A 27,292-nucleotide genomic window follows, 5' to 3' on the forward strand; every position below is an offset into this window, starting at 1 on the left:
TTTTTACTTCAAGTAATTCCTGTTTCCTGTGACTGGCAGAACTTTGAGGGGACAGAAGTTTAATTTATATGCAGAGTACATCATGAGAAACACTGGGCTGGATGAAGCACAAACTGGAATCAAGATTACAGGGAGAAATATGAATAACCTCAGATATGCAGATGACACCACCCTTATGGCAGAAAGTGAAGAACCACTAAAGAACGTCTTGATGAAAGTGAAAGAGGAGAGTACAAAAAGTTGGCTTAAAGCTCAACATTCAGAATACTAAGATCATGGCATCCAGTCCCATCAATTCATGGCAAATAGATGGGGAAACAGTGGAAACAGTGACAGACTATTTTGGGGGGCCCCCAAATCACTGCAGATGGTGACTGCAGCCATAAAATTAAAAGACATTTGCTCCTTGGAAGAAAAGCTATGACCACCCTAGAGAGCATATTAAAAAGCAGACACATTACTTTGCCAACAAATGTCCGTCTAGTCAAAACTATGGTTTCTCCAGTAGTCATGTATGGATGTGAGAGCTGGACTATAAAGAAAGCTGAGCACCAAAGAATTGATGCTTTTGAACTGTGGTGTTGGAGAAGACTCTTGAGAGTCCCTTGGACTGCAAGGAGATCCAACCAGTCCATCCTAAAGGAAATCAATCCTGAATGTTCATTGGAGGGACTGATGCTGAAGCTGAAACTCCAATACTTTGGCCACCTGATGGGAAGAACTGACTCATTTGAAAAGACCCTGATGCTGGGAAAGATTGAAGGTGGGAGGAGAAGGGGACAACAGAGGATAAGATGGTTGGATGGCATCACTGACTCAATGGACATGAGTTTGAGTAAATACTGGGAGTTGGTGATGAACAGGGAGGCCTGGTGTGCTGCAGTCCATGGGGTCACAAAGAGTCAGACAAGACTGAGTGACTGAACTGAAGTATTTCTGAGTGTGACTTGTATGTTTCGTAACATTTAATTTTATGCCCAGAATTTGTGTGGTAGGGAGAAAAATATAAAACTAAGCAACATGAACTGCTTTCAGTGAGTACCTTGTGGTCAGCACCAAGGAACACATGATGGGAGTCCTATTACTATAGATTTCATTGCTGATATTTAAAGGTCTATGTAGTTATCAATGTAATTTTTATCACTTTGATGTGTGGATCAAACAGAACATAATAGTACTATCATGTTCAATGTTTGCTTTACTATGGATGCACGTTAAATATTGCAACAGGACGCTGATGGAAGCTCTGAAGAGGGTTTGGGCCACAATTGCATCAGATTCAGAAGTGACTGAATTTTTATGACTTCTCTCATCCCATTCTATCTATATGAAGCCTGCAGTGGTTACCACAGCAAATCTAGCCATATCAAGGAACTATCTAAAAAATAGCTGATATCTCTTCTATAATGAGTATCAAAACTTAAGCTGAAGTAGAAATGTGGAATAGAGAGATGGTGTAGAGGTGGGAGGAAGGTTCAAGTGGGAGGGCACCTAGGGTCTATGTATACCTATGGGTGATTCATGTTGATGTATGGCAGAAACCAACACAAGAATTATAAAGCAATTATCCTTCAGTTAAAAATAAATTAATTGAAAAAACAGACCAATAGACACAAAGATATTTATAACAGCCCAGAAGTGGCAAATTTGGGTTTTAAAATCCAGGCAGTTTTAGCACAGGGAACTATACTCAATATTTTGTAATAACCTACAAGAAAAGAGAATCTGAAAAGGAATACATATGTATAACTAAATCACTTTGCTGTACATCAGAAACTAGCACAACATTGTAAGTCAACTATATCTGAATTTTTTTAAAAAAGGAAAAAATTCAGGTGCCAAAAAATACTGAAGGATGTGGAGGGACTTCCCTGACAGTACAGAGGTTAAGACTATGCTTCCACTTTAGGGGACACAGTTCAATCTTTGGTTGGGGAATTAAGATTGTGCAAGCTGCTGAGTGCAGCCAAAAAGTAAAATGGCTCAAGAAGCTGAGTCAAAAAAAGTTTATTAAAACACAAAAGTGCAGAAGTGCTTCACCTGAAGCCATCTAGTAGAGGACAAACATCTTTTTGAGCCAGTTTAGATGTAACATTTCTTGGAAGAAGAATATGACTAGTAAGGACGATAGTGATAGCACATTTACACTGATGTAAGGATATATGATCTGCAAAGCATTTAATGTGTGTTTTCTCATTTCATGATTCTCCTTTTCAGCTTCATCATTTTTAAGAAGGGCAGACTCAGAGAAGATCACAGGCACTCTTGATTAACCATTCTAATTTTTACTTACAGTTTGGGCTTGGCCAGAACTGGAGGGGGCTCTTTGACGGGTGAGGAAGGCTCAGAGATTTTTGCTGACTGTCCATTGAATCTCTCTTGGAAGAAATCTGGCCTGGTCCGGTGGGCGGTCACCATGCCACCCTCGGAGGATCCTTCGCTTTCTTTGTCATCTTCAGGCAGGTTGAAGTGCACACGGAGCCCGATCCTTGAGCTGGACCGGGGCTCGTTGTGGTTCACCAGGACTCCTTCCAGTTTGGGCTTAGGGGGTTGTTCCACAGGAGGCTCTGGGTTGGGTGGGGATGTCTGTTGCTCAATAAGAGCCAGATTGGTGGTGGAGTTGGCTGAGTGAAGAGACCCATTGTTTCTGAGATCTTCATTTCCTGAAAGGATAACAGGACCTGAGCCATTAGCCTTACTCAACAAGACTGAGAAAGGACTGTAAACCTGAGGTGGGGCAGGAATCCAACTTAGGTGAATGTGCTAATGAGAGATGCTTGTCAAAAACAGAAAACACAATCTGAGACATTAAAGAATGGTAAGGATACAGGGGGGAAAAACTCAAAAAAATCTAAGTAGCATTTTGGAAAGAATTTTAGAAGTCTATGTAAGACCAAGGAGATGTTTTCTTAGGGAATATAATAAGTAACAGCAGGATAACTGAGATGGTGGTGATAAATGTGATAAGAAATTAGAAACTGAATTCTGTTCAGGAACACTTTCCTCAATAATTTAAAAAAATTTTAGGAGAGCCACACTAGCTTCATATAAAAAGCAGTAAGAAAGGGTAAAGTATACTCTTCATACTCATATTCAAAATCATAGTCTAAATCAATGGTCCCCAACCTGTTTGGCACCAGGGACTGGTTTTGTGGAAGAGAATTTTTCCATGGACTACAGTTGGGAAGGTTGGTTTCAGGATGATTCATTCAAGTGCATTATATTTATTATGCCGCCACTGATCTGACAGGAGGTGGAACTCAAACAGTAAAGTGAGATGGGAAGCAGCTGTAAATACAGAGGAAGCTTCACTTGCTCACCTGCCACTCACCTCCTGCTGTATGGCCTAGTTCCTAACAGGCCATGGACTGGTACTGATTTGGGGGTTAGGGAATCCCTGGTCTAGACGGTTACGGCATTGAAAGAATCCTTACCTCTCACATCTAGCTGTGCAATGCTTGACACTGTGCCATATTTATTGCTTGCAGTACATGTGAAGCACCCAGAGTCTTCTGCAAATACCTCAGCAATGACCAAAGTACAGATCTCCTCTAAAGCCAATAAAGCAGAGATGGTTACTGACTTTTTATGGAAATGGAATTATGGAATTTTCTGATATTAGATAGTGATTCTATAAAAGTCAATAGAAGAAGATGATTATATCATTTGAGAATAATTAGTCCAATTATTTGATTGAATTGACTGGTTAGCAGACCAAATGAGCCAAAGGATGTAAAATGAATAACTCCATGCAGACACTCAGCAAGAGAATTTAATAATAATATAATACAGATTATGGATTCATAAATATTATGTTTTTATGTCATCAGTCCAGAAAACAAAAGTAGAACCAAGAAACAATAAGCTTAAAATCACAAAAACAAAGGATTTAAAGCAAAAGGAGGCTATGGCTGATTCATGCTGATGAATAGCAGAAACCAACACAATATTGTAAAGCAATTATCCTTCAATTAAAATTAAATAAAATTTTTTAAAAAGCAAAAGGAGTTCTGTGTGAACTAAAAGGATTGAAAAAAATTAGTTTTAAACCCAGATCTCACTATTTCCTTGGAGAACTATTTTCTTCTTTTTTTGTGACCTATTCTGTGGGGAACTTTTGTAATGAGGTAATTTTAAATGAAGGCCATAATTTAAAACTGGACAGTAAATATTTTGCTTAGCTACTAGTAATTAGTCAGTAGAGCAACTTAGAATTCTGGGTGAAAGAAAAGTGAAATGCACCTTTTCTTTTGTGATACTATGATAATTCTTATAAGATTACTCCAATACAGAGCATGAACCCCCTTTGAGTAATTGCTGAAATGATTCCTAGATAGAATCATATGATTACAGCCTTAAATTATTATAGTTAGGTGTTCCTTGGCAACTAATGAAGAGAGATATAAGATGGTAACATAAACCTCCAGTTATCACTCAGTAGAACTGACATTAAAAACAAAATTAACAAAAGCAAAGTTGTATTAGAAACTTGGCATCTCAGTGTTTCATGATAACTGGATTGAATTGCCTGGACAACTTCTAGGAAAACAGGACAGGAGGCCATGGCAGACAGTGTTGAGTACCTGCTCAGTTAACTCTTCGTCTTCCTTACCCCTTATGAATAGAATCCTGGCTTTGTCCACCCTCCTTGAAGTGACCATAGGCTTCAAGGCAGACTGCCGTCTCTCAGCCTTGCTTGGTGAATCGTGATTGGTCATACTAACCAGTCATGCTAACTCTGTTCTTGCTTAGGTGGTGGCATGTGACACACAATTTTGATCAATAAGATATTAGGGGAAGTCTCCTGGGGAGTTTCTGGGAAAGTTTTCTTTGCTCTTTAAAAGGCATAACAGAGAGCATTATTCCCTATTTTTGCCTCTGGACATTGTCATCTGCATGTAATACCCAGAACTGTGGCTGCTGTCTTGGGTATATGAGTAGAACCAGCTTAAGAGGATACTCTGAAAGTGACAGAATGAGGGGAGGGAAAAAGCTTGGTCCTCGATGATCTGAGATGCAAAATTAAGCAGTCTCAAGACTGCCATTTTTAGGGCATTTTGCAGTGTGACAAGATAGATTTTTCTTGTTGCTTAAGCCACGTTTGGTTAGGTTTTCTTTGCTCGCTGCCCAAAGAATCTTAAATGATGGAGAGGCGAAGTTTGGTTTTTGGTACCTCTCTGTCCTTTTTCTGAGGCTTATGCTTCCTTCTCTCTGTTCCCCTTCCCAAACATTTGCTCTCTCAGCTTTCAGGAACCTGCATTCAGAAAATGATCTGATAAATTTATTCAGACTACACTATACCTGCATGATAAAATATTCTGTCTCCAAAGGGTATTTGTGTTATACAAGGTGGAAGGAAGAACTCTCTGGACATGAAATTTTAGATTGTGGAGCTTGAGCTTAGTTTTCGGCATGGACCTCTTTAGGGTAACTCTGAAATTATTTTGTGTATGAGACTACGTAGTGAAAAAGCTTGTTCTGGTCGAAAGTATCAAAAGACTGAAATATTTTCAAGGGGAAAAATGCTTCTCCTCTGCAAGCAATGCTTAGAGTAAGACCACTGTGGTCTTTACTGTATCCCCAAGGGCCTACTTATTGCATAATCCAAGGTTATGCAACATGGATTATTGTTGTTCAGTTGCTAAGTCATGTCTGATTCTTTGTGACCCCGTGGACTGCAGCACACCAGGCTCCCCTGTCCTTCACTGTCTCCCGGAGTTTGCTCAGATTCATGTCCATTGAGTTGGTGATGCTATCTAACCATCTCATGCTCTGCCACCCCCTTCTGTTCAGTGTCTGTATTGGGAATGCTTTCCCATTCAGTTTTTGGGAGAAAGAATTATAATAATGGAATTCCAAACCATGATTCTTACCCATGGACACAAATACAATCTTATTTTTCAGGGTGATCACAGAGAGGACATTCAGATGTTTACGCTGTGGTTTGTGAATGACTTGTATTTTCTAGAGGTAAGAGCTTCTGTGTCATCTTAATATCCTCCCAACCTAATCTAATAACACCACTAACATTGTATTGATTCTGAGTTGATTCTGTGAATTTCAAAATCTGATCCATAACTTTTGAGAAACATAGGCTGTAGAATTGGAACCGATCTAGTATTATGGAAATTGCTCAGCCCAGGTGAAGGAAATCATAAGTAGGAAAATATTCCTAAGAATATTCCTAAGAGGGAAAATATTCCTAAGAAACATTCCTCAACCACCTAGAACTAACTGTATTCACAATAGGTATTGAATATATATTTCAAATGTGTATATGCTCCTCATTTCCTTCTCCTACAGTAATAGCTAGAGTTGGCTTCGATCTTCTTTCTAAAACTTTTTTTTCTTGACACCAGTATAACTGCAACATGTTTTCTTACACATTTCAAATCACTGATCACATGAAAATGAAAGTGAAAATGATCTTTACCTGGCTCTGCCATGGATCGAGGTTCTAAAAGGAAAAAAATTAAAAGGAAAAAAAATTAAAAGATTCTGAGCATTCATTTTACTGAGAGGTGATATTTTCATCAGAAGCTTCCCATTGAATTTCACAATTTTTTTCTGCATACTCATGAACAATTTGACAAAGCTAATCTGTAAATGTTAAGTAAAATGACCTTGTACCTAAGTACCAATGACCTTGATGGGGATAGGATATTTATCATAGAAGAGCAGCAAGAGAGAACTGCTGCTACTTAAATGATGTGGCTGCATCTTGGGACATACCTGGGTTCCACTTGAGACATGCAAACCTTAGGTGGGGAAAAATTCCTGAATTAGCTGGTACTCGCAATGGCACCCCACTCCAGTACTCTTGCCTGGAAAATCCCATGGACGGAGGAGCCTGGTAGGCTGTAGTCCATGGGGTCGAGAAGAGTCGGACACGACTGAGCGATTTCACTTTCACTTTTCACTTTCATGCACTGGAGAAGGAAATGGCAACCCACTCCAGTGTTCTTGCCTGGAGAATCCCAGGGACAGGGGAGCCTGGTGGGCTGCCGTCTCTGGGGTTACACAGAGTCGGATACGACTGAAGAGACTTATCAGCAGGATGATTTATTTTTATTTTCATTCAGACTGACCTGAAAAATTTTGTGAAGACTGAGAGATCATTCTTGGCTTTGGGCTATCACATCTTGATATAGTGTAGAATATACCTCCTGCCCTAAGGTTTCTAATATTAAGAGCCTCAGGATAGATGACAGGTTCCTCAAGAGCAGTTTTTATTTTAAAATTCTTTGGCATTTCTGAAAGTGCCTGATTGGTACTTAAAACAGGTCCTCAACTAATGTTTATGGAATTGCAGTCACGCAGAACAGTCTTTAACACTGATAAAACTAGTGAGGGTTTTTCTTTTTTTTCTCAGCTTAAATGGTATTCAGAATATTCTTGTTGCTGCTGCTGTTAAACCTGATAATAATTTGATTCATATATCTAATCTATTTTGTGATAGGAAAAAAATGAACAAATTTCAGCATATTTATGACTGAAATGTGTCAAGCTGAAAGCACTGCATGACAAGAAAAGAATTAACCACTTGGATACACACACACACACACACACACACACACATATGTTTATTACAATAAAGAATAAAACCCAAATAAATAGTGAACAAATGATATGAAGAGGTATTAAAAAAAATAAATTTAAAGACCTAATAAATATGAAAAAGAAGTTCTGTCCCACGTCTAATTAGTGAAGTGCAGATTAAAACAAGTGTTCTCATTTTGGACCTATAAAATTAGTGAAGATTAAAAAATATTTAATGTCCATTGTTAGTGAACGTATTAAGCCAAAGGGATTTCCCATGTATTTCTGGTTGTAGTAGAATGTAACTGGAACAGCATGTGTCCCAGTTCAGCTGGGACAGATATCTGGTTTATTCCTGCAATCTCTGAATAATGATTAAGAGTACCCTCTTTACTCTCCAAAATTAGGTGATCAATTATATGATCATTGTAAATTCAGTTCAACCTTTTTGTAGGGTACGTTGGCAATTTATATTAAAAGCTTAAAAATTGTCAACTTACAATAACAATTCTATTGCTCAAATTTATTCATAGATATTCTCTGTTAACATGCTTTGAGATATAGTTTATAATAGTAAAAATTTTTGGATATTCTACATTTTCAACAATAGGTGATTAAGTAAATATGAAATTGAATTGATTTATTTTTCAAGGTAAAAAAGATCTGTATTAATATGGAAAGATACTCATGAAATTTTGAGTGAAAAATCAATTTACAAAAAAATCATTTATTTTTACTTAAAAAACATGCATGTTCAAGAGGGAGGGGACATATATCTGGACTTATGTCTGGTTCATGTTGATGTTTGACAGAAAAGAACACAATTCTGTAAGCAATTTTTCTTCAATTAAAAAAAATGCATGGAAAAAGTTTTGGAGAATGTACACCAAATATTAACAGGGCTTAGTTTGATGGATTATGATTATAAGTGATTTTTATTTTATTTTTTATTACATTTTAATTCACTGTTAAGTTATAAAAATAATGTACACAATAAATTTCTAAAAATTATTAAAAAAATAATTTTAAAGCATTGACTTACTTTTCTGTAAAATTCTAAAATCTGGAGAATCTTCTATCAAGGTCCCTTCTCTATACCACTCAACTTTAGGAGATGGGGCTCCTTTTACTCTGCATTCAAAGACAACTAGCTGACCCTCAGAGGCTGATAAATTTTGTAACATCTGTAATGAGAAGAATATTGTTAGAACCAAAAAGTATCTATTTTTGGAATCTACTTCCAACCTAGATAGCATATTAAAAAGCAGAGACATTACTTTGCCAACAAAGGTCGGTCTAGTCAAGGCTATGGTTTTTCCAGTGGTCATATATGGAAGTGAGAGTTGGACTGTGAAGAAAGCTGAGTGCCGAAGAATTGATACTTTTGAACTGTGGTGTTGGAGAAGATTCCTGAGAGTCCCTTGGACTGCAAGGAGATCCAGCCAGTCCATTCTAAAGGAGATCAGTCCTGGGTGTTCTTTGGAAGGAATGATGCTAAAGCTGAAACTCCAGTACTTTGGCCACCTCATGTGAAGAGTTGACTCATTGGAAAAGACTCTGATGCTGGGAGGGATTGGGGGCAGGAGGAGAAGGGGACGACAGAGGATGAGATGGCTGGATGGCATCACCAACTCGATGGACGTGTTTGAGTGAACTCCAGGAGTTGGTGATGGGCAGGGAGGCCTGGCGTGCTGCAATTCATGGGTTTGCAAAGAGTCAGACACGACTGAGCGACTGAACTGAACTGAACTGAATGAACTTCCAGTGCTGAGTTTTCCAAAAAGGCACTATTGCTTCTATGTCTGTGTTTTCTCCAAATTTTGTACATTTCCAGCAGCTTCAATTTGGTGGATATACATCAAATCTATTTTTAAAGATATACTCATCTGTGCTCATAGGATACTTTCTCCTCATTATCTTCTTCCTTCTCTGTTGTAGTGCCAGACAAATACTAGGCAAAATATTTTGAGGGTTTGCAAAAATACTAATTCTCAGTAAAGTCATTCTGCTTCCTTTGAGAAAATGCCCAAGTAGAGTTTGGTTTTCAGAAATAATAACAATTTTAAAAATTGCATAAACTTATATTGAGTATAAACTAGGTGTATTCGGTATGAAAGTAATGTATTTTGAGGGGCTTCCCTGGCGACTCAGTGGTAAAAGAATCTGCCTGGCAATGCAGAAGGCCTGGGTTCAATCCCTGGTCTGGGACGATCCCACATGCTGCAGAGCAACTAAGCCCGAGCTCCATAACTATTGAGCCTGTTCTCTACAGCCCAGGAGCCACGACTATTGAGCCTACATGCTCCAACTACTGAAGCCCCAGTGTTCTAGAGTCTGTGCTCCAAAACAGGAGAAGCCACTACAATAAGAAGCCCCTGCACCACAACTAGAGAGTAGCCCTCACTTGCCATAATTGGAGAAAAGCCTGAACAGCAATAAAGACCCAGGGCAGCCAAAAAACAAATAAATAGAAGCTTTTTTTTAAAGAAAGTAATGTATTTTTCCACCTAAGAATGTTCCATGAGGTGGGAAATCTATTTTCTTGGCTTGCTTGTCAACTTTCTGTAGTCCTGGAAATTGATGTTTGTTCTGCTATTTTGTTTTCTGTATGTGTTCTTTACAGTATAGCCTCAGAGTCTGTTGAGGCCTCTATAGAATGGCAATCTCTATATAATCATAATTGCATGTGAAGTTTTGGGTCATGGTAAAATATGTCATAATTTTGTGAAGGCATCATTAAATGCTCTTCCAAACTTCCACAAAAAAAAAAAAGTTTACAAAAATCACTTTCAACTGTAAAATATCAGTCTATTCTGTAATAGACTCTATGGGAGAATAGAACTCATATTTTCCTTTCATAACTTGTCTTTCACTCATCGTGATTTGTGAGCTTAAAGTCACACATTCATTTGTGTTATTGGTACTTCATTTGATTGTGAAAAGCTTTGTTGGCATGTGTGTGGGCACATTTTTACTATAGGCTAAAAGATTACAAACATGGGAAAGGTTATGATTATCTTCCTCTACAAGCTCTATTAGCAATAAATAATTTGGGCTTTCCTATTATTACAATTTTGGGGTCTGCATTTAGGGATTGGCTCTTGCTTCAGAAGGGGGTGGGAGACTTGGATTTGGTCCTTGGGTCAAGAAGATCCCCTGGAGTAGGAAATGGCAACCCACCCAGTATTCTTGCCTGGGGAATTCCATGGACAGAGAAGCCTGGCGGGCTGCGGTACCTGGGCCTGCAAACGGTGGGACACTGTCACTTTACACTGAGCAACCTTCACTTTACGTTTTACTTTGGAGAAGGATGGGCCAGTAGTTCTTTTCGCTTTTGTCATTCACTCTGATAAATATTTTATGATTGTTTACAGCTCTTAACAATATATGGTATTTTGTGCATGGACCCATCATATTCACAACATCTGTCTAAGGAATAACAAGGTGAGGAGAACCACATGGCTTTAGCTACCTTAGGGGATTTTTACCTGAGAACGGTGTGTAAATTGAAATTGTGACTGCCAGGGGGCGCCACAGACAAAAGTTAGTGGGTTTTTTTTTTTTTTTTTTTTTTTTTTTGCATTCCCAAATTTGTTTGCTGAAGGAGTTCAGGATGGAATTTGCAGAGTGGTTTCTGAAGTAACGAGGAACTATTTGATTAAAAACCTTGTCTACTCACAAACAGTGGTTTCTAGTGACAAGAATGTTTTCAATAAATAGGGAACATCAATGAGTCTTGGGTGCTCCTGGCAAGCTGGTGAATATGCCCTTCACTTTGATATCTGAGCCAATTCTGTGCGAAAATGATAGCTTGGGAGCCTATCGAAAACTTTAATGGCAATCAGACATCTCCCTGGGATTCATACATAATGAAGTCTCTTTCTTCTTGAGGCAAAATTAAAAAAAAAAAAAAAAGCAAGCAAATAAAAAAAAGTGGCAGCTGCAGAAGGGATTGAATTTAAAAAGTGTGGCGCATTTAAAGAATGAATGTGAGCAGGATGAGGTCGGTCTATTCATTCTGACCTGACCTGCAGTTCAGATATATGAACCAAGTCTCAGTCTGGTGGTGCTGTGTGTATGTGCTGTCGGCTCAGTCGTGTCAGACTCTTTGTGATGCTATGGACTGTGTAGCCCACCAGGCTCTTCTGTCCATGGGATTCTCCAGGCAAGAGTACTGGAGTGGGTTGCCATTTCCTGCTCCAGGGAATCTTCCTGACCCAGGGATTGAACCTTTCTTTCTTATGTCTCCTAAACTGGCAGGAGGGTTCTTTACCACTAGGGCCGCCTGGGAACCCCCAGTCCCGCTTGCAGAAGGACCTCCTTGAGAGAATATGTTACTCATGGTTGAGACCACTGTTAGCTTGTTGTAAGTACTCACTTGACATTGAAATCCAAGACCTGTGTTCTATTGGAGACAATAGCCAAGACACTTGAATTACTACAGTTATAGAATATGCCTGTTAAGTGGCTGTGATATGAGATGGAAGCTTGTCCCAGTGTAACACACCATCAATACTCAGTAAAGGAGTTGCCATGGGTCATCTTACAAGCCACTTAGAAAAGGTTGTTGAAGGTCATGCTTTGAAGGACAATGATAGTTGTTATTGCTAAAAGCTGTGCTTTTCTACAAAAGTCTCATGGCAAAAAATTGGCTCACATCACTGTCCAAATCAGTTACGCCATTTGAACGTTTTGTGAATGGGGCCGTGTTCAACACAGCAGCAGGTCTTAGGCTATTACTCATGGCACATTGCATAAGACTTGATTATATTTACCTTGACTTCACTGAAGATGAATAAGACATAAAACATTTCCCAACAAGCAAAGATTAAGTTAGTCTTAACGAGGAATTACAGATTTGAGTTAAAGTCCCGATAATGAAAGGTCTACAACCTGCTGAGGTAAACAGTATCCAAAGTGCAAATCCGTCCTGTGTGTCATCACCGTACTGATCGTCCAGGGAGACATTCTTTGCGGGGTAATTGACAACACAACCTTAAGAAGCATGCCTTCCACAGCCATTTGCTATTGGATTTTTTTTCTCTGTTCCTCCTAAAGACACTCTGAAGCCACAAAGTGATGAAAGCAGCAACTCCTTCTTAGGTGAAATGGAAGTGATTCACCCCAGAATAAATATTATTGGGTGCCTGCTTTGGACCAATGCTGTGTACAGATGCTGTCAGTGTGACTTGAAAGGACACCGTTCCTGCTCAGTAGATCCATAGCCACAGATATAATGCAGGGACACCCTTGAGAAAAGGCATCTCCCTTACTGGTTGAAAAGATATCAGCTACAAGGTTCATATTGTCACTTTATTCTCTTTTTTAAATCAGGTGGCTCTTTTTGCACTTTGGGAGATGCTGGAAATGAATGCTGTAGTGCCTTAGGCTGGAGCTGGATCAGAGCAGTTTTTACTGATAAAGAACCCTTTTTGCTCCAAGATAGTCACAAGTGTCCAGTGCAACAATTGAGCCAGAGAAAAGTCTCTGGAATTGTCAGGTTGGGGAGAGGGGCCCATGTAATCTTCAGGAATCTAGAGCCAACCACCAGCCCAGTTATTTCAGGGCTTCCTGCCTCTGCTATTATATAATGAGGTGCTGTTCTTCAAATTTTCACTTCCCCTGCCCCCTTGTACTCTTCAAATTACTGCTGAAGCAGCTGGATCCAGTGCTGCGGCAGCCTTGAAAGCCCGCCCGAGCAGCTGCTGTTGGAGTGGGCGCAGTGATAGGAGTAAGATTCCAATTTGATCATCTACCTCCGTTCATGCTCAAGGAGTGTGAGCACTGTTTTCCCCCCATAAACAGAGGGAAAGTGTTTTTGATATAGTATAGAGGATAGAGGATAGTCTATCTCGTAAAGTATTTAAAAATATAGCTATGCTTCAGAAGAGCTTATTTACAAAACAGAAACAGACTCACAGACTTGGAGAAAGAACTTTATGGTTACCAGGGGGAAAGAATGACTGAAAGGGATAGTTAAGGAGTTTGGGATTGACATGTACATACTGCTGTATTTAAAATGGGTAACCAACAAGGACCTATTGTATAGCACAGGGACCTCTACTCAGTGTTATGGGACAGCCTGGATGGGAGGGGACTTTGGGGAAGAATGGATACATGTATATATATGGCTGAGTCCCTTTGCTGTCCACCTGAAACTATCACAACATTGCTAATCAGCTATGAAAAGTGAAAGTGAAAGTCGCTCAGTCGTGGACTCCAGGCCAGAATACTGGAGTGGGTAGCCTTTCCCTTCTCCAAGGGATCGTCCCAATCCAGGGATCGAACCCAGGTCTTCCTCATTGCAGGCGGATTCTTTACCAACTGAGCTACAAGGGAAGCCCATACCATATTCAGCTATACTCCAATATAAAATAAAAAGGTTAAAAAAAAGTTATCCTCTATAAGTAGAGCAATGAACTAGCATATGGGACCCCACACTTCTTTCAAATTCTGCCACTGTTTTGCTGGGCATCCTTTTCATTTTAACCTTCTCTAAAGAGAAGATAATACCAGTACTTCCCCATCACCAAAGGAGGTAGAAGGGGCTAAATAAAACTTTGTCCTCAAATTGCTTGCCATGCCCTTCTCCAGGGGATCTTCCCAACCCACAGATTGAACCCAGGTCTTCTGAATTGCAGGCAGATTCTCTACTGTTTGAGCCACCAGGGAAGCCCCTTTAAAAAATGGCTTCTTGCCATAATTGGCAGAGAAATGCTTTGTTGGGCAGTATAGAAGTGAATCATAGGGACTGGAATGCCAGAAGTCCCTAAAGAAGTAAATAGAACAAGGAAAAACCCAAGCAAACATATGCCGATGATCGGTTATCACGGCTCACGCCACGTGGTTACCGTCATCAGTGGCTCTGATTCAGAAATTTTCTAAGGACACTGGCAGTGACGATGACCTCAATTCTGCCCTCGCTCACGGAAACTAACGCAAGCACACTGTTGCTGATAAGTCCCTCTGGAATCTGAGCCACAGGCTATGTGAGAGCCCTGTGTCTGAGCAACCCTGATCCCATTTATGGAGAGAAAACCACACTTTCCGAGGGCTGAGAAAGCCTCACCGAAGTTTGAGTCTCTGTGTTAGAGATTGCTTTCCCACCACGGAGCTAACATTTTTGGAGATTTATCTGATAAACAGCATACACTGATGACTAATTCACTTTCTCATTTTTATTTATCAAAGGCATATATATCATCTGCAAATCAGAGCATCTAATTAGAGGGAGGTAATCAGTCACCACGCAAAAACAGCTAACTTGTGACTAACCTGTCCATGAAAATTAAATGTAAAGAATGGTTTTTAAAGTCTTATTAGGCTTTGGGGAATAATAAAGATAGTTCTGGACCTATTATAATCATGGTGGACTCCTACCTAGATATTAGAGATAGGCTTCAAGGTGCTTGGGAGAGATAGAAAAGTAAACCTTCTTATTATTGTGCTAAACATTGTATCAGAGATATGTACCAGGTGATATAGATGCAGAGAAGTCAGCAGCCCCAAAGGATCAGAAAGTGTGGAGGGAGGTAAGGACACCTCTCTGCTGTCTGGTTGGGCAGATGGTGGTGAGGAGAAGAGTGGGAGGAGACTTCAGTTTGGGATGGGATAAATTATTCTGTGATTTCGTTACCTTTGAAGAATCAGCACTACCTGAGAAAGGTAGTGTCATGACAAATCGGCACAACAGAGTGTTCAGATTTCTCAGCATTTAAAGCTTTGTCTCCAGGTTAGGTGACTTAGCAGTGAACTAAGACAAATAGAGGTAGCTCTGTTAGCTATATTACACACACACACAAGCACACACACACAGGTCACACACACACAGAGGTCACACACACGCATACACACACACACACATCCACTTAAAACTCTTCATTAAAGTCTGGTAGTCACCAAATCAGAACACATTGCTTTCCTACTGCTAGTCTTTGAAAATAGCAAAACTTAAATTCTGAAAGCAGGTTACAGGAAACATCTGAAAAGTCGAGATGCATCTTGTTTCACATAAAAATGTTTGCCCACCTGATACGGTCATGGATAAACATGTCTCACTCAGATTCTGCTTAATTTTGGAAAACCATCTTGGATGAGCTAATACGGTAGAACCTGCCTTAAAACTGAGGTTTCTGTGAAAGTTGTGAACTTAGCTCCTCCTTTAGGATCAGTACTTATTGAAAAAGACACCTTTTTTTCTTTTTTTTAGACATTTTTCTCTAATCCATGATTTCTCAACCCCAGGATTAACTGGCATTTTGGGTTGGATAATTCTTTGTTGCAGAAGGCTGTCGTCTTGTGTATTGCAGAATATTTAGCAGTATCTCTGGATGCCAACTCCTGTTGTGAAAATCAAAAAGTGTCTCCAGACATTGTCAAATGTCCTTTGAGGAGCAAAATTAACTCTGATCAAGAACCATTGCTCTAAAACATACTTCTGAGAGGATAAGATCTCTTTGGGTTTAAGTTTGGTATTCATATAAAGAACAAATTATAAATCCAGGCATAAACTTCATTCATGTAGTCTTCATGATGCCAAAACAAATTCAGTGTGACTCAGTTTTTCACCTTTGAATTTATTGTCCTGGGCATCATATAAACAAACTATGTTATATAAGAGAAAGAACAACAGACAGAAATGAGAAATGAGAGAACCTGTTTCTAGTCCTGATTCTACCAAGTTCTGTAACATTGGATACATTGTTTAATCTCTCTGCCTACCATTGTTTTTTTTTTTTTTTCATTTGTAAAGAAAGTTCCTGAGTAAAATTTCCAGTTCTAAACACAAAGATTATGAGACTCAGAATTTGATGCCACTACAATAGTTGACACTATGGATTAGAAAAAGAAAGCTCTTTGTCCTTGAGTGACAAAGTCTATATTAAGCCTTCTGAGAGCATGTAACTGCATCTCCTTGAGCACCAAAGACATCCAGAGAAAACTGTGGAGTGCTTAGAAACCTTATCACCTGACCCGTAGGTGTGGCTACCGTGTTTAAAGCAATAGGATGGCCATAGAGATCAGTATGGTGAATGCGGATGGGGACGACCTTTCCCTTATTACACAAACTGTTATTAGACATCTGCGACTTCAGGAGGCATGATAACAGCTACCACAAAAACCCAAACCCTATAGTGTATTTATAAGAGAACAAAATCCTGAGATAAAATCAGTGAATCTTGGATCCTGCAACTTTGTTTGGGTATTGTGGTGTGTTTAAAGCCATGGCAGAAAGAAGTAACATTGTGATTACCTTTGTAAACACAGGAGCTGCAATGATAGGTTTTCCATCCAATCCTTGCAGATAGTTTGTAGGGCTCTGACACTGTTAGAAGGGAACCAAGAATAGATTCGTTGTTACTAGAATTATCAGGTAGGTAGGTAGATAGATGATAGATACGTATAACAAGCTAAAGAATTTGGTGTATGAAATTAATCTAAAACCAAAGACTGACATTTTCTATGTCATGATTCACAGACATCAAATTTTATGCTGAACTGATTGTATTACTATTTCTTCCTACATCACAGTGTCTGTAAATACATGCCACCCGTCACCAGCCCCTTACAAACAGAGCTAAATAATGAACCTTAACCGCTTGTAGAGGTTCCATAGCCTCTAGAGGCTTCACAGATCACAGTTTGAAAACTATTGTATTAGAACTAAAATATGACCCCTCTGCATTACTAAATGGGTCAGATAAGTATGCTGAAGAAAATTTAAAAAAATTTTTAAGGGTTTAGATCTTTATATACATCAATGTTTATATTTAAATATACAACAACATATTACAAGTATGTTTATATTAATATGATTTCATATTTTCATGTATATGCATTGCTGTTCAGTCACTAAGTTGTGTCTGACTCTTTGTGACTCCATGGACTGCAGCACACCAGGCTTCCCTGTCCTTCACTCTCCTGTAGTTTGCAAAGATATGCATATAGATATGCAAAGAAAATGCCTGAAACTATCTGATAGAAAGTATTAACAGGAGGTACTTTGAAGAGTGAGGGCAGAGAAGTAGAACATTAAGTTTTTACTTAGTATACTTTTTGTATTTTTCAAATGTTTTTACAATAAGCATGTACTATCCTCCTCATCATAATCAACCTGAAGAATGAGAGACTTTAAGATTTTCTGAAAGTTATTTTAATGGTTACTCTATCTTAGAAAGTAGAAATTTTTTTTTTTAATAGCTCCATGAACCAAGGTTCATGAGAGTCCTGGGCCAGTGGGAGAGCTGGCAGCTCATTGTATATGTAATCCATGCCCTTCATAAAGCTGGGATATCAGAGACTAATTTGTTGAGTTTCTTTTCCTATGAAACTTGCCTATGAAGTTACAGAATCTGTTCCCAAAGCCAAGGGAACTACTGATATCATCTGCCAGCAGTACAAAGTGATTATCATGACTATAGCAGTGTGTTGCCCAAGGTCACGGTGAAGTTGCACCAGAGGAGAACACGATCGTGCCACACAAGAGGGTCATGATCATAGTGCCTGCTTGTCACAGTTCATGGCACTTGTGCTTCACTTAGACTCTTGTACCTGCTGGATGGTTGACACCCTGGGCTGGGCTACCGCATGCTGGGTTTGGGGTACTGCTGAAGGAATGGCTGCAGAAGTAGTGGGAGGCGATGACACCTCATTTGGCTTCTGGATTCTGAGAAATGATTAAAATACAGATTATAAAACAGACCTATCGTTCTTGTGAAAATTCTTTCAGCAAAGCATTCAGCACTGCTTACAAAACTCTTTGTTCAGCAATATCGCACAAACATTTATTGAGGGCTTCTTTGCTGTACACTTTGTTAGGCAATGTAAACAGGAAGATGATAAGACGTCAGTTCTGTCCTTGAGTTCACTGCCGTTCGCAGAGCTGGGGACTCAATCATATTCACAGCTGAGATTCAAGACAAGTGCTACGACAGTGCATGTGCACAAAATTTTTTGAGGTTTGCTTTGTTGTTGCCCTCTGTGTTTTTCCTTCCCCCTCCCATTCCAAGGAGGAGGCCAGGGTTTGTAAATTTTTGCATCTGGGATTTTGATGTGGCAAACAGCAGAAATATCCCAAGACAATGAGCTCTTCATGTTTACACAAATTAAAGAGATTGTTTGAAGGGCCGGGGAGCCAGGAAGTATTCTTGAGAAGTCTGCAGAGGGAGATTATTTCAGTTTTGTTGTGGGAAAGAGAGAGGTTTGGTATCTTGCCAGAGAACCTAACAAAAGAGAGAACCTGAGTCCAGACAGAATGGCAATCCTTTGATTAAAGGCTCCCAGTCTTGCTAACCATATCAGTCCCTAAGCATGTCAGGAAGAAACAAGCAGCTGAACAGGACTTCCCTGGTGGCTCAGATGGTAAAGCGTCTGCCTACAATGTGGTAGACCAAGGTTCAATCCCTGGGTCAGGAAGATCTCCTGGAGGAGGAAATGGCAACCCACTCCAGTAGTATTCTTGGGCTTCCCTGGTGGCTCAGAGGTTAAAGTGTCTGCCTGCAATGTGGGAGACCTGGGTTCCATCCCTGGGTCAGGAAGATCCCCTGGAGAAGGAAATGGCAACCCACTCCAGTATTTTTGCCTGGAGAATTCCATGGACGGAGGAGCCTGGAGGGCTACAGTCCACGGGGTTGCAAAAAGTCGGACACGACTGAGCAACTTCACTTCACTTTCACTTTGAGATCTGGCAATGGGCCTCTCACCCTAATCTGTAGGGGTAGATGACCAATGTCAGGATAGGCTCCTCTTTTGTCTGTATGTTACCTCTCTTCGCCTTAGCTTCCACATGTATAAAATGAGGAAATAATAATTCTTACCTCATAGGGTTTTTTTGAGGGTAAAATAAGGTAATTCATGTAAGATGATTAGTGTCTGTGTTAGTTGCTCAGTCGTATCCGACCCTTTGCGACCCCCACAGACTGTATAGGCTGCCAGGCTCCTCTGTCTCTGGGATTTCCCAGGCAAGAACACTAGAGTGGGTTGCTGTTCCCTTCTCCATGGTATCTTCCTGACCCAGGGATTGAACTTGGGTCTCCTGCATTGCAGGCAGATTCTTTACCATCTGAGTTACCAGAGAAGATGCTTAGAGCAATGTTTAATACCACACTGTATATCTATATCTATGTCTGTGTCTATATCTGTCTATATCTCAGGAATCTTTGCTCAACTTTGGAGGCAAAAGTGAAAACGCAAGTCGCTCAGTCATGTCCAACTCTTTGTGACCCTGTAGACTATACAGTCCATGGAATTCCCCAGGCCAGAATACTGGAGTGGGTAGCCTTTCCCTTCTCCAGGGGATCTTCCCAACCCAGGGATCGAATTCAGGTCTCCTACATTACAGGTGGATTCTTTACCAGCTGAGCCACAAGGGAAGCCTTGGAGGCAAGAGGGATGCCCAATAATGACTGAATATTTTCCCAGAGCCAGGTAGAGTGGGGTCTCAGAAGCAGAATCATTTGATGATGTAGAGGCTATTGGTATTCCTGAAGCATCCATTTTCTTCTTCTACAAAAACAGAATCCCTGATTTCTTACCATGGCTACTCCAAAAAAAGATTGCATTTCCCAACCCTCCTTGACGCTAACTGTGGCCACATGACTACTTCCTGGTCATGGGATATGAAGGATAGTGCTGTATGTAATTTAAGAGAGATGACCTTAAAAGGGGGGTTGGGTATGTCCTTTATTCCTTTCAATCTTAGACTGAGAAGATGAGGCCACATCTTGAAAAGAGGCAGAAAGCTGGAAGCAGACTGGAGTCCGGTGCAAGGTGGAGCTGTTTTACCAGCCAAATTCATATTTTTTATGTAAAGGAGAAAAATATTTGTCTTATTTAAGTTACTGTTATTTGGGGTGTCTATTTACACCCAACTGGAGCTAAATCCTAACTACCACAAGTAGATTTAAAGAAAATGAACAAATGAGATATTTCTTATTTAAGTTTGTATGTCAAATTCATACCCATTAGGCTTGCAAGCCATGTTATGAGAGCCTTGAGGAAGGAGTGATATGCAGTGGAGAAGGAGCTTATTACGTGACTTGACTGGGTTTTGGAGGATAAATAAGAGTTTGCCAGGCAGAAGTGATAGGTCATTCTTAGCAAAGTGAACAGAATGAAATGGCAGCCATGTAAAGAGCCTGAGGTGGGAGAATGGTTGAGGAGGGGCAGGAAAGCCTGACTGATACTCTAGTGAATGAAGTTTTGTATGCCCGTGTTGAGATTTTTTTTAATGCTTTTGTTTGTTTTGTTTGATTTTTATTTTCCAATAGACAAAAATTTTTTAAGTCAAGAAAATGATAAGATCAGAATGATCTTTTAACTGGTTGTGGTCTGGAAACTATAAAAGAGAGAAAAAGATCGGTGCACCTATAAGGAGGTGATTGGCATAAAGGGACAGGAATGAAGAAAGAACTGAACTGAAACCATGAGAATGACAAGGAAGAAGGTTAAACGGAGAAATAATTTACTCTGGTTATAAGTTTTCATATATGAACAAAAGCTAAAAGCAGTTTGCCATTCCAAAGTAGATATGTGCGTGTTAGTCGCTTAGTTGTGTCCGACTCTGCGACCCCGTGGACTGTAGCCCACCAGGCTCCTCTGTCCATGGGATTCTCCATGGAAGAATACTGGAGTGGATAGCAATTTCCTTCTCCAGAGGATCTGCCCGGCCCAGGGACTGAACCTGGATCTCCTACACTGCAGGCAGATTCTTTAGCATCTGAGTCACCAGGGAAGCCTAAAATAGGCATACTCCCCACCCCCACCGCCGCCCCCCAGTTTGAAGAATAAGTCATGATTTCTACCCTTAAGGAGCTTGCCCTCTGTGGAAGAGGATAGAATATGCAAATTCAGTTAACAACTCCTTACTCTTTCAGACATTGCCTATGTTTCAGAAAGTCTCAAGAGATGGCTGTTGTGTCTGTTTCTAGTTCCTATGCTTTCTGTCCAGTTTCCTCTGCCTGAGACACCCTTTCCTCCCTTGTTTGGGAATCACCACCTACTGTTCTTTTAAGACCCAGCTTAGGGTCACCAGCTCTGTGACATCTTTCCTGATCTCCTTCCCTCCCCAAACAATAAGGGGTCCTTTGTGTCAAATCCTTAAACCCTGCACATAGTTCTGTCATAGCCTATTATACGTTATTACTCTTACTGTCTATGTACATGGTATACATCTTTTGCTATATTTGCTATACATATATTTCTCTCTACTAGGCTGTGAGCTTCTTGAAGGCAGGAGACATCTGATTTTTCTTGGTACCCAGTGCATCTAGTAAAGCACTAAATACAGTGCTACTCTATAGGTATAGAGTAGATGCTTAGCCAACGGTTGTGGAAAGTTATGTAACTTTGTTCAGTACCCAATACTTTAGCAAAAAGGTTATGACTTGCCCAGATAACTTATACATATATTTTTGGCTCACCAGATTGTTTGTTCTTTTGAGTAATATTCTTTAGTCATAAAACATGAATTTTTTTTGACCACTGAATTATTTGTTTTTACTCTTTTGGTATAAGTATGATGGTGTTTTATAGGTGATATTTCATTTTTAAAATATTGGGAACACTAATCTTTTAAGCAACAACAAGCAAAGAAACAGCTTTTTACCCAAAGTCACTCAATTTTTTTTTTCTGATGTCATACCCTGCAGCCCCACTCTTCAAGTTCTACTAAACAATTAGCAGTTTTCTCAGGACCTGAGGATCCTAAATAAGATAGAAAATTGGAATTACCGATTCATTTCGTCCTTGTTAGGGTCCCCTTCTGAGTCTGAAGAAGAAACCCCTGGAAAAATAAAAACAAGTCATGTAATTGTAAAGATAATTTCTTAAACTGGCTCCTAGGCATTTGAAGATTTATAGAAGTTTAGACCTGGAAATAAACTCAGTGATTCCCTGAATTAACACCCATTTTACAGATAAAAAACTATACCCTGAGTAGTTGAAGTGCTTGGTCAGGTCACATGCCTAATTAGTGACAGAATTAAAATTAACTGGTCCAAGGATTTCCCTTGGAGAAGGCAATGGCACCCCACTCCAGTACTCTTGCCTGGAAAATCCCATGGACAGAGCCTGGTAGGCTGCAGTCCATGGGGTCGCCAAGAATCGGACACGACTGAGCGACTTCACTTTCACTTTTCACTTTCATACATTGGAGAAGGAAATGGCAGCCCACTCCAGTGTTCTTGCCTGGAGAATCCCAGGGACGGGGGAGCCTGGTGGGCTGCTGTCTATGGGGTCGCACAGAGTCGGACACGACTGAAGTGACTTAGCAGTAGCAGTAGGGATTTCCCTGGCAGTCAAGTGGTTAAGATGCTGTGATTCCATTGCAATGGGCACCGGTTTGATCCCTGGTCGGGGAACTAAGATCCCACATGCTATGAGGCATGGCCAAAAAATAAAAGAAAAAAAAATTAACTGGCCAAAATTTTGTGGGTTCTTTTATATAAAACACCTGCTGACACCTTTAGATTAACAGAGCAGTGTTTGCAGACATTCTGTATTGTCCATAAATCCTCTTGCTCTTGGCCTACACAGATTAAATAAAAGAAGAGATTACATTAGATTCCAAACATTGTAGGTGTAGGTGGATGCCCTTCCGTCCAGTACTAATATTAACAAGTCACTCTTCATCTTGGGAGTTGGGAGTGTTTGAAGCTCTGCTGCCAAAAATTTTAAAAAATCAGCAATCCAATCTCAGCACTGTTAGCAGAGCTTTGATCCCTGATTTGTTTCTTAAGATAGTGAATTCCAGGAAGATATCACAAAACTAAATCCGGAGGTATTTATGTACTCCAAAAATTTGAGGATGAAAAAATATAGCATCTATTTATGTATTATTCATTGTTAGTATCATTATTCATATATCTATTCAATAAAAGTTTATTAAATAACCACTATGTACCTGGTACTACACAAGGTATTAGAGATATAAAGAAGAATGAGACATTTCTAACCTTTATACCATAAGAATACAATATTTAAACACTAAAAGCAAGGCATGCATAAGGTATTATAGATGATAAAAGTACAGAAGAATGGCTCCCAGGAAAAACACAGATGAGAGGAAACAGGATCAAAAACTTGGGTCGACATATATGGTACATAAATTGATTCCTCCCTAAAATTAGTCATATAAGTTTAGTACTGATATAAATGCCTCTCCAAGGCTCCGAGATGGTCTTCCTGCTTCTACGCTTGACTCCTTTTGGTATATTTTCAGCTGGGAGCCAGACTGACCCTGTTAAAAACTAAGTCAGATCATGTTACAACTCTGCCTGGAATCCTTCAGAGCCTCCTATCTCAGAGGAAAAGCCAGGTCCTTGCAGTGACCCGTGAGGACCTACGTGATCTTCTCACTGCCTCCGCCCACCTCCACCCCATCTTGAACTTCTGACCTGCTCATCTCTGTACCTAAGGCATCCACACTCCCTCTTCTGAGCCACTATGCTTGCTGATTTCACTCCCTAGCATATTCTTCCTTTGAATATCCCTGTGACTCACTCCCTCACTTCCTTCAGGTCTGCGTTTATATGTCATATGGTAAGTTAGGTCTTGTCCAGCAATCTGTACACACACGTGTGTGTGTCCATTCACATACTCCCTGTCCCTTCTACTTCCTGTCATAGTGCTCACATATACTGTAAGATAACAGAAAACATAATTTTTTCTCTCTGCCCCTGATTCCTGGCACAGAGCTCCTAAAACCCTTATAACCCCCTAAGTGATGAGCACTTAAGAGCGTCTCTTGCTCTAATATTTGTCTTTAACCCTGCCTCTGACGCAGGGCTTCTAAAACTCTAATAAATTCCTAAGTGATGAGAGCACTGGGAGCATCTTTGTTCTAATGAGGTGACTTGAGATGGCTTTTGGATGGGGGCTGGTCACCCAGAAGACCAAGCCGTGATTGTATGTGTGTGTGCTAAATTGTGTTATGTCCACCTCTCTGTGATCCTGTGGACTGTAGCCCAGCAGGTTCGTCTGTCCAAAGGATTCTCCAGGCAAGAATACTGGAGTGGGTTGCCATGCCCTCTTCCAGGGGATCTTTCCAACCCAGGGATTGAACCCATGTCTCTTTTATCTTCTGCACTGGCAGACGGGTTCTTTACCAATGACATCACCTGGGAAGCCCTAAGGTGATTAGAAGCTTGGAATTTTCAGTCCTACCACATCATACTCCAGAGAAGGGAAGAGGGCAGGAAATGGAGTTAAGAGTTGATCATGCCTGTGTGAGAACACCTCCATAAAATCCCAGTAGTGTGGGGTTTGGAGAACTTCTAGGTTGATGAACACAAGCACACTGGGAGGACTATACACAGCAACTTCACAGTGGCAGAACCCTTGTGCTCAGGAGCCTCCCACACCTCTCCCTGTGTATCGCTTCATCTGGCCGTTCATGTGTATCCTTTATCACACCCTACAGTAAACTGGCAAACATAAATAAGTGTTTCCCTGAGTTCTGTGAGCACCTCTAACAAATTAATTGAACCTGAAAAGGGGGTTGTGAGAACCTCCGATTTGTAGCCAAGTCAGACAGATGTTGTGGGTAAGCTGGGCACCTACTACCTGTAATTGGCATCTGAAGTGGGGTAGGAGCAGTCCTGTGGGACTGAGCTCTTAACTTGTTGGATCTGACCCTATCTTCAGGTAGATGGGTCAGAACTGAGTTAAATTGTAGGAAACCAAATTGGTGCCATGAAAAAATTGTTTGTTGGTGTGAGAACCATCTCCTTTATCATACACACACACACACACACACACACACACACACACACAATGAATTTGTGATTAGAACTATTTCATGTATCTCACATAAGTATATATTTTATTTATCTCATTTATTGTCTCTCCCATAACAGTGCTATTGCCATCTGTTCATGAACCTGGGGATTTTTGTCTATTTGTCTCACTGCTATTTTCCTCACTGAAGAGTGTGTGGTAGAGCAAGCCCTCAATAAATATTTATTATGTATTTAACTTATTTATTATAACTATATATCTTATTAGTAGGTACCATGCTCCAAGAGGACTTTGCTTTACCTTCTATGTAAATCTCAGCAGAAGTTGAATCTGTCCCATAGATGTTAGAAGCAAAGCAGGAATAACGTCCAGTGTCCTCTTCAAAGGCTTCAGCAATGGTCAGTGAGTGCAGATTTCCTGCCTGGAAGATGTGAATGTCTGGGGAATTTTCAAGCTCCTTGCCTTCACAGTACCACCTGCAAGGAAGAATATTGGCATGATTGAAATGTGAGAAGTAATAACATAAATGGCTCCAGATGTTCCCTAAGAAGAAAATTGTGGCAAACTTGGAGTCAAAACATTAAATGATCCAATATTATGATATAATTTGGTTGTAACAATGAGAAGAGCTAGCAGGATTCAAGTCACAGTGACACTATATTCGGGAAATTAGAAAGCAGCTCCTATTAAGAATGATACAATTGAAAGAAGATGAAGCGATTTCGAACACTGCCAACCACGGCAAGCACGTCTTTTGCGCGGAACTTGACCTACAGCATTTGATAGTATGCATTTGGTAAGTGCTACGTAAGCTTATTTGGAAGGAATCTAAGGGATATTAAAGGTTTGTGAAGTTAAAGTTGAACATTCATTCCCTACTACAAAATTGCATCAGTTCAGTTCAGTTCAGTCGCTCAGTCGTGTCCGACTCTTTGCGACCCCATGAATCGCAGCACGCCAGGCCTCTCTGTCCATCACCAACTCCCGGAGTTCACTCAGACTCACGTCCATCGAGTCCGTGATGCCATCCAACCATCTCATCCTCTGTCGTCCCCTTCTCCTCCTGCCTCCAATCCCTCCCAGCATCAGAGTCTTTTCCAATGAGTCAACTCTTCGCATGAGGTGGCCAAAGTACTGGAGTTTCAGCTTTAGCATCATTCCTTCCAAAGAAATCCCAGGGTTGATCTCCTTCAGAATGGACTAGTTGGATTTCCTTGCAGTCCAAGGGATTCTCAAGAGTCTTCTCCAACACCATAGTTCAAAAGCATCAATTCTTCGGCGCTCAGCCTTCTTCACAGTCCAACTCTCACATCCATACATGACCACAGGAAAAACCATAGCCTTGACTAGATGGACCTTAGTTGGCAAAGTAATGTCTCTGCTTTTGAATATGCTGTCTAGGTTGGTCATAACTTTTCTTCCAAGGAGTAAGCGTCTTTTAATTTCATGGCTGCAATCACCATCTGCAGTGATTTTGGAGCCCAAAAAATAAAGTCTGACACTGTTTCCACTGTTTCCCCATCTATTTCCCATGAAGTGATGGGACCAGATGCCACAAAATTGCATCAGACCTAGCTAAATGAAAGTTATTTTGATTGGTTACTTGATTCATCAGATAAGGGGGATGGCTTGTATTTTCCTAGGAGTGACCCAGTTCTGGCAAATAACCTAAGTTAAATAGATTTCTATATGTTATGGTATTTTATTTTGATGTATATACTTGAGGTTAGAAATTTTTATTATGAAAGTTTTTCACCAGAAGTTTACACTAAGTAATGCATAAAATAATGTTTAAAATGTGAAGGTATGTAATAAGAGGAAAAGATCTTAAAATCACATGGAAATCGGGGTTTTACTGGTGGCTCAGTGATAATGAATCCGCCAGCCAATGCAGGAGACAGGGGTTCCATCCCTGGTCCAGGAAGATCCCACATGCCATGGGGTGACGACTGAGCCTGTGTTCTAGAACCCAGGAGCCCCAACTATTTTAAGCCCATGTGCCGCAACTGCTGAAGTC

The 27,292-nt window shown here is 40.3% G+C and overlaps 1 protein-coding gene across 4 annotated transcripts in view; it reads right to left on the reverse strand.

Moving 5' to 3' along the window:
- MYPN (myopalladin) overlaps window positions 1-27,292 on the reverse strand; it is an 89,656-nt gene that overhangs the window by 34,255 nt on the left and 28,109 nt on the right. For all 4 annotated transcript variants that reach the window (XM_040242219.1, XM_040242217.1, XM_040242218.1 and 1 more), the window contains 8 exons: window positions 25,576-25,751; window positions 22,270-22,321; window positions 18,091-18,205; window positions 16,793-16,864; window positions 8,582-8,723; window positions 6,434-6,457; window positions 3,435-3,551; window positions 2,294-2,663 (listed from right to left, as the gene is read on the reverse strand). In XM_040242219.1, coding sequence (XP_040098153.1) covers window positions 2,294-2,663; window positions 3,435-3,551; window positions 6,434-6,457; window positions 8,582-8,723; window positions 16,793-16,864; window positions 18,091-18,205; window positions 22,270-22,277 — 848 coding nt within the window. In that variant the 5' untranslated portion in view covers window positions 22,278-22,321; window positions 25,576-25,751. The remainder of the gene's footprint in view (window positions 1-2,293; window positions 2,664-3,434; window positions 3,552-6,433; window positions 6,458-8,581; window positions 8,724-16,792; window positions 16,865-18,090; window positions 18,206-22,269; window positions 22,322-25,575; window positions 25,752-27,292) is intronic.

The sequence above is a fragment of the Oryx dammah genome, unplaced genomic scaffold (assembly GCF_014754425.2).
Source record: "Oryx dammah isolate SB20612 unplaced genomic scaffold, SCBI_Odam_1.1 HiC_scaffold_6, whole genome shotgun sequence".
Classification (NCBI taxonomy): Eukaryota; Metazoa; Chordata; class Mammalia; order Artiodactyla; family Bovidae; genus Oryx; species Oryx dammah.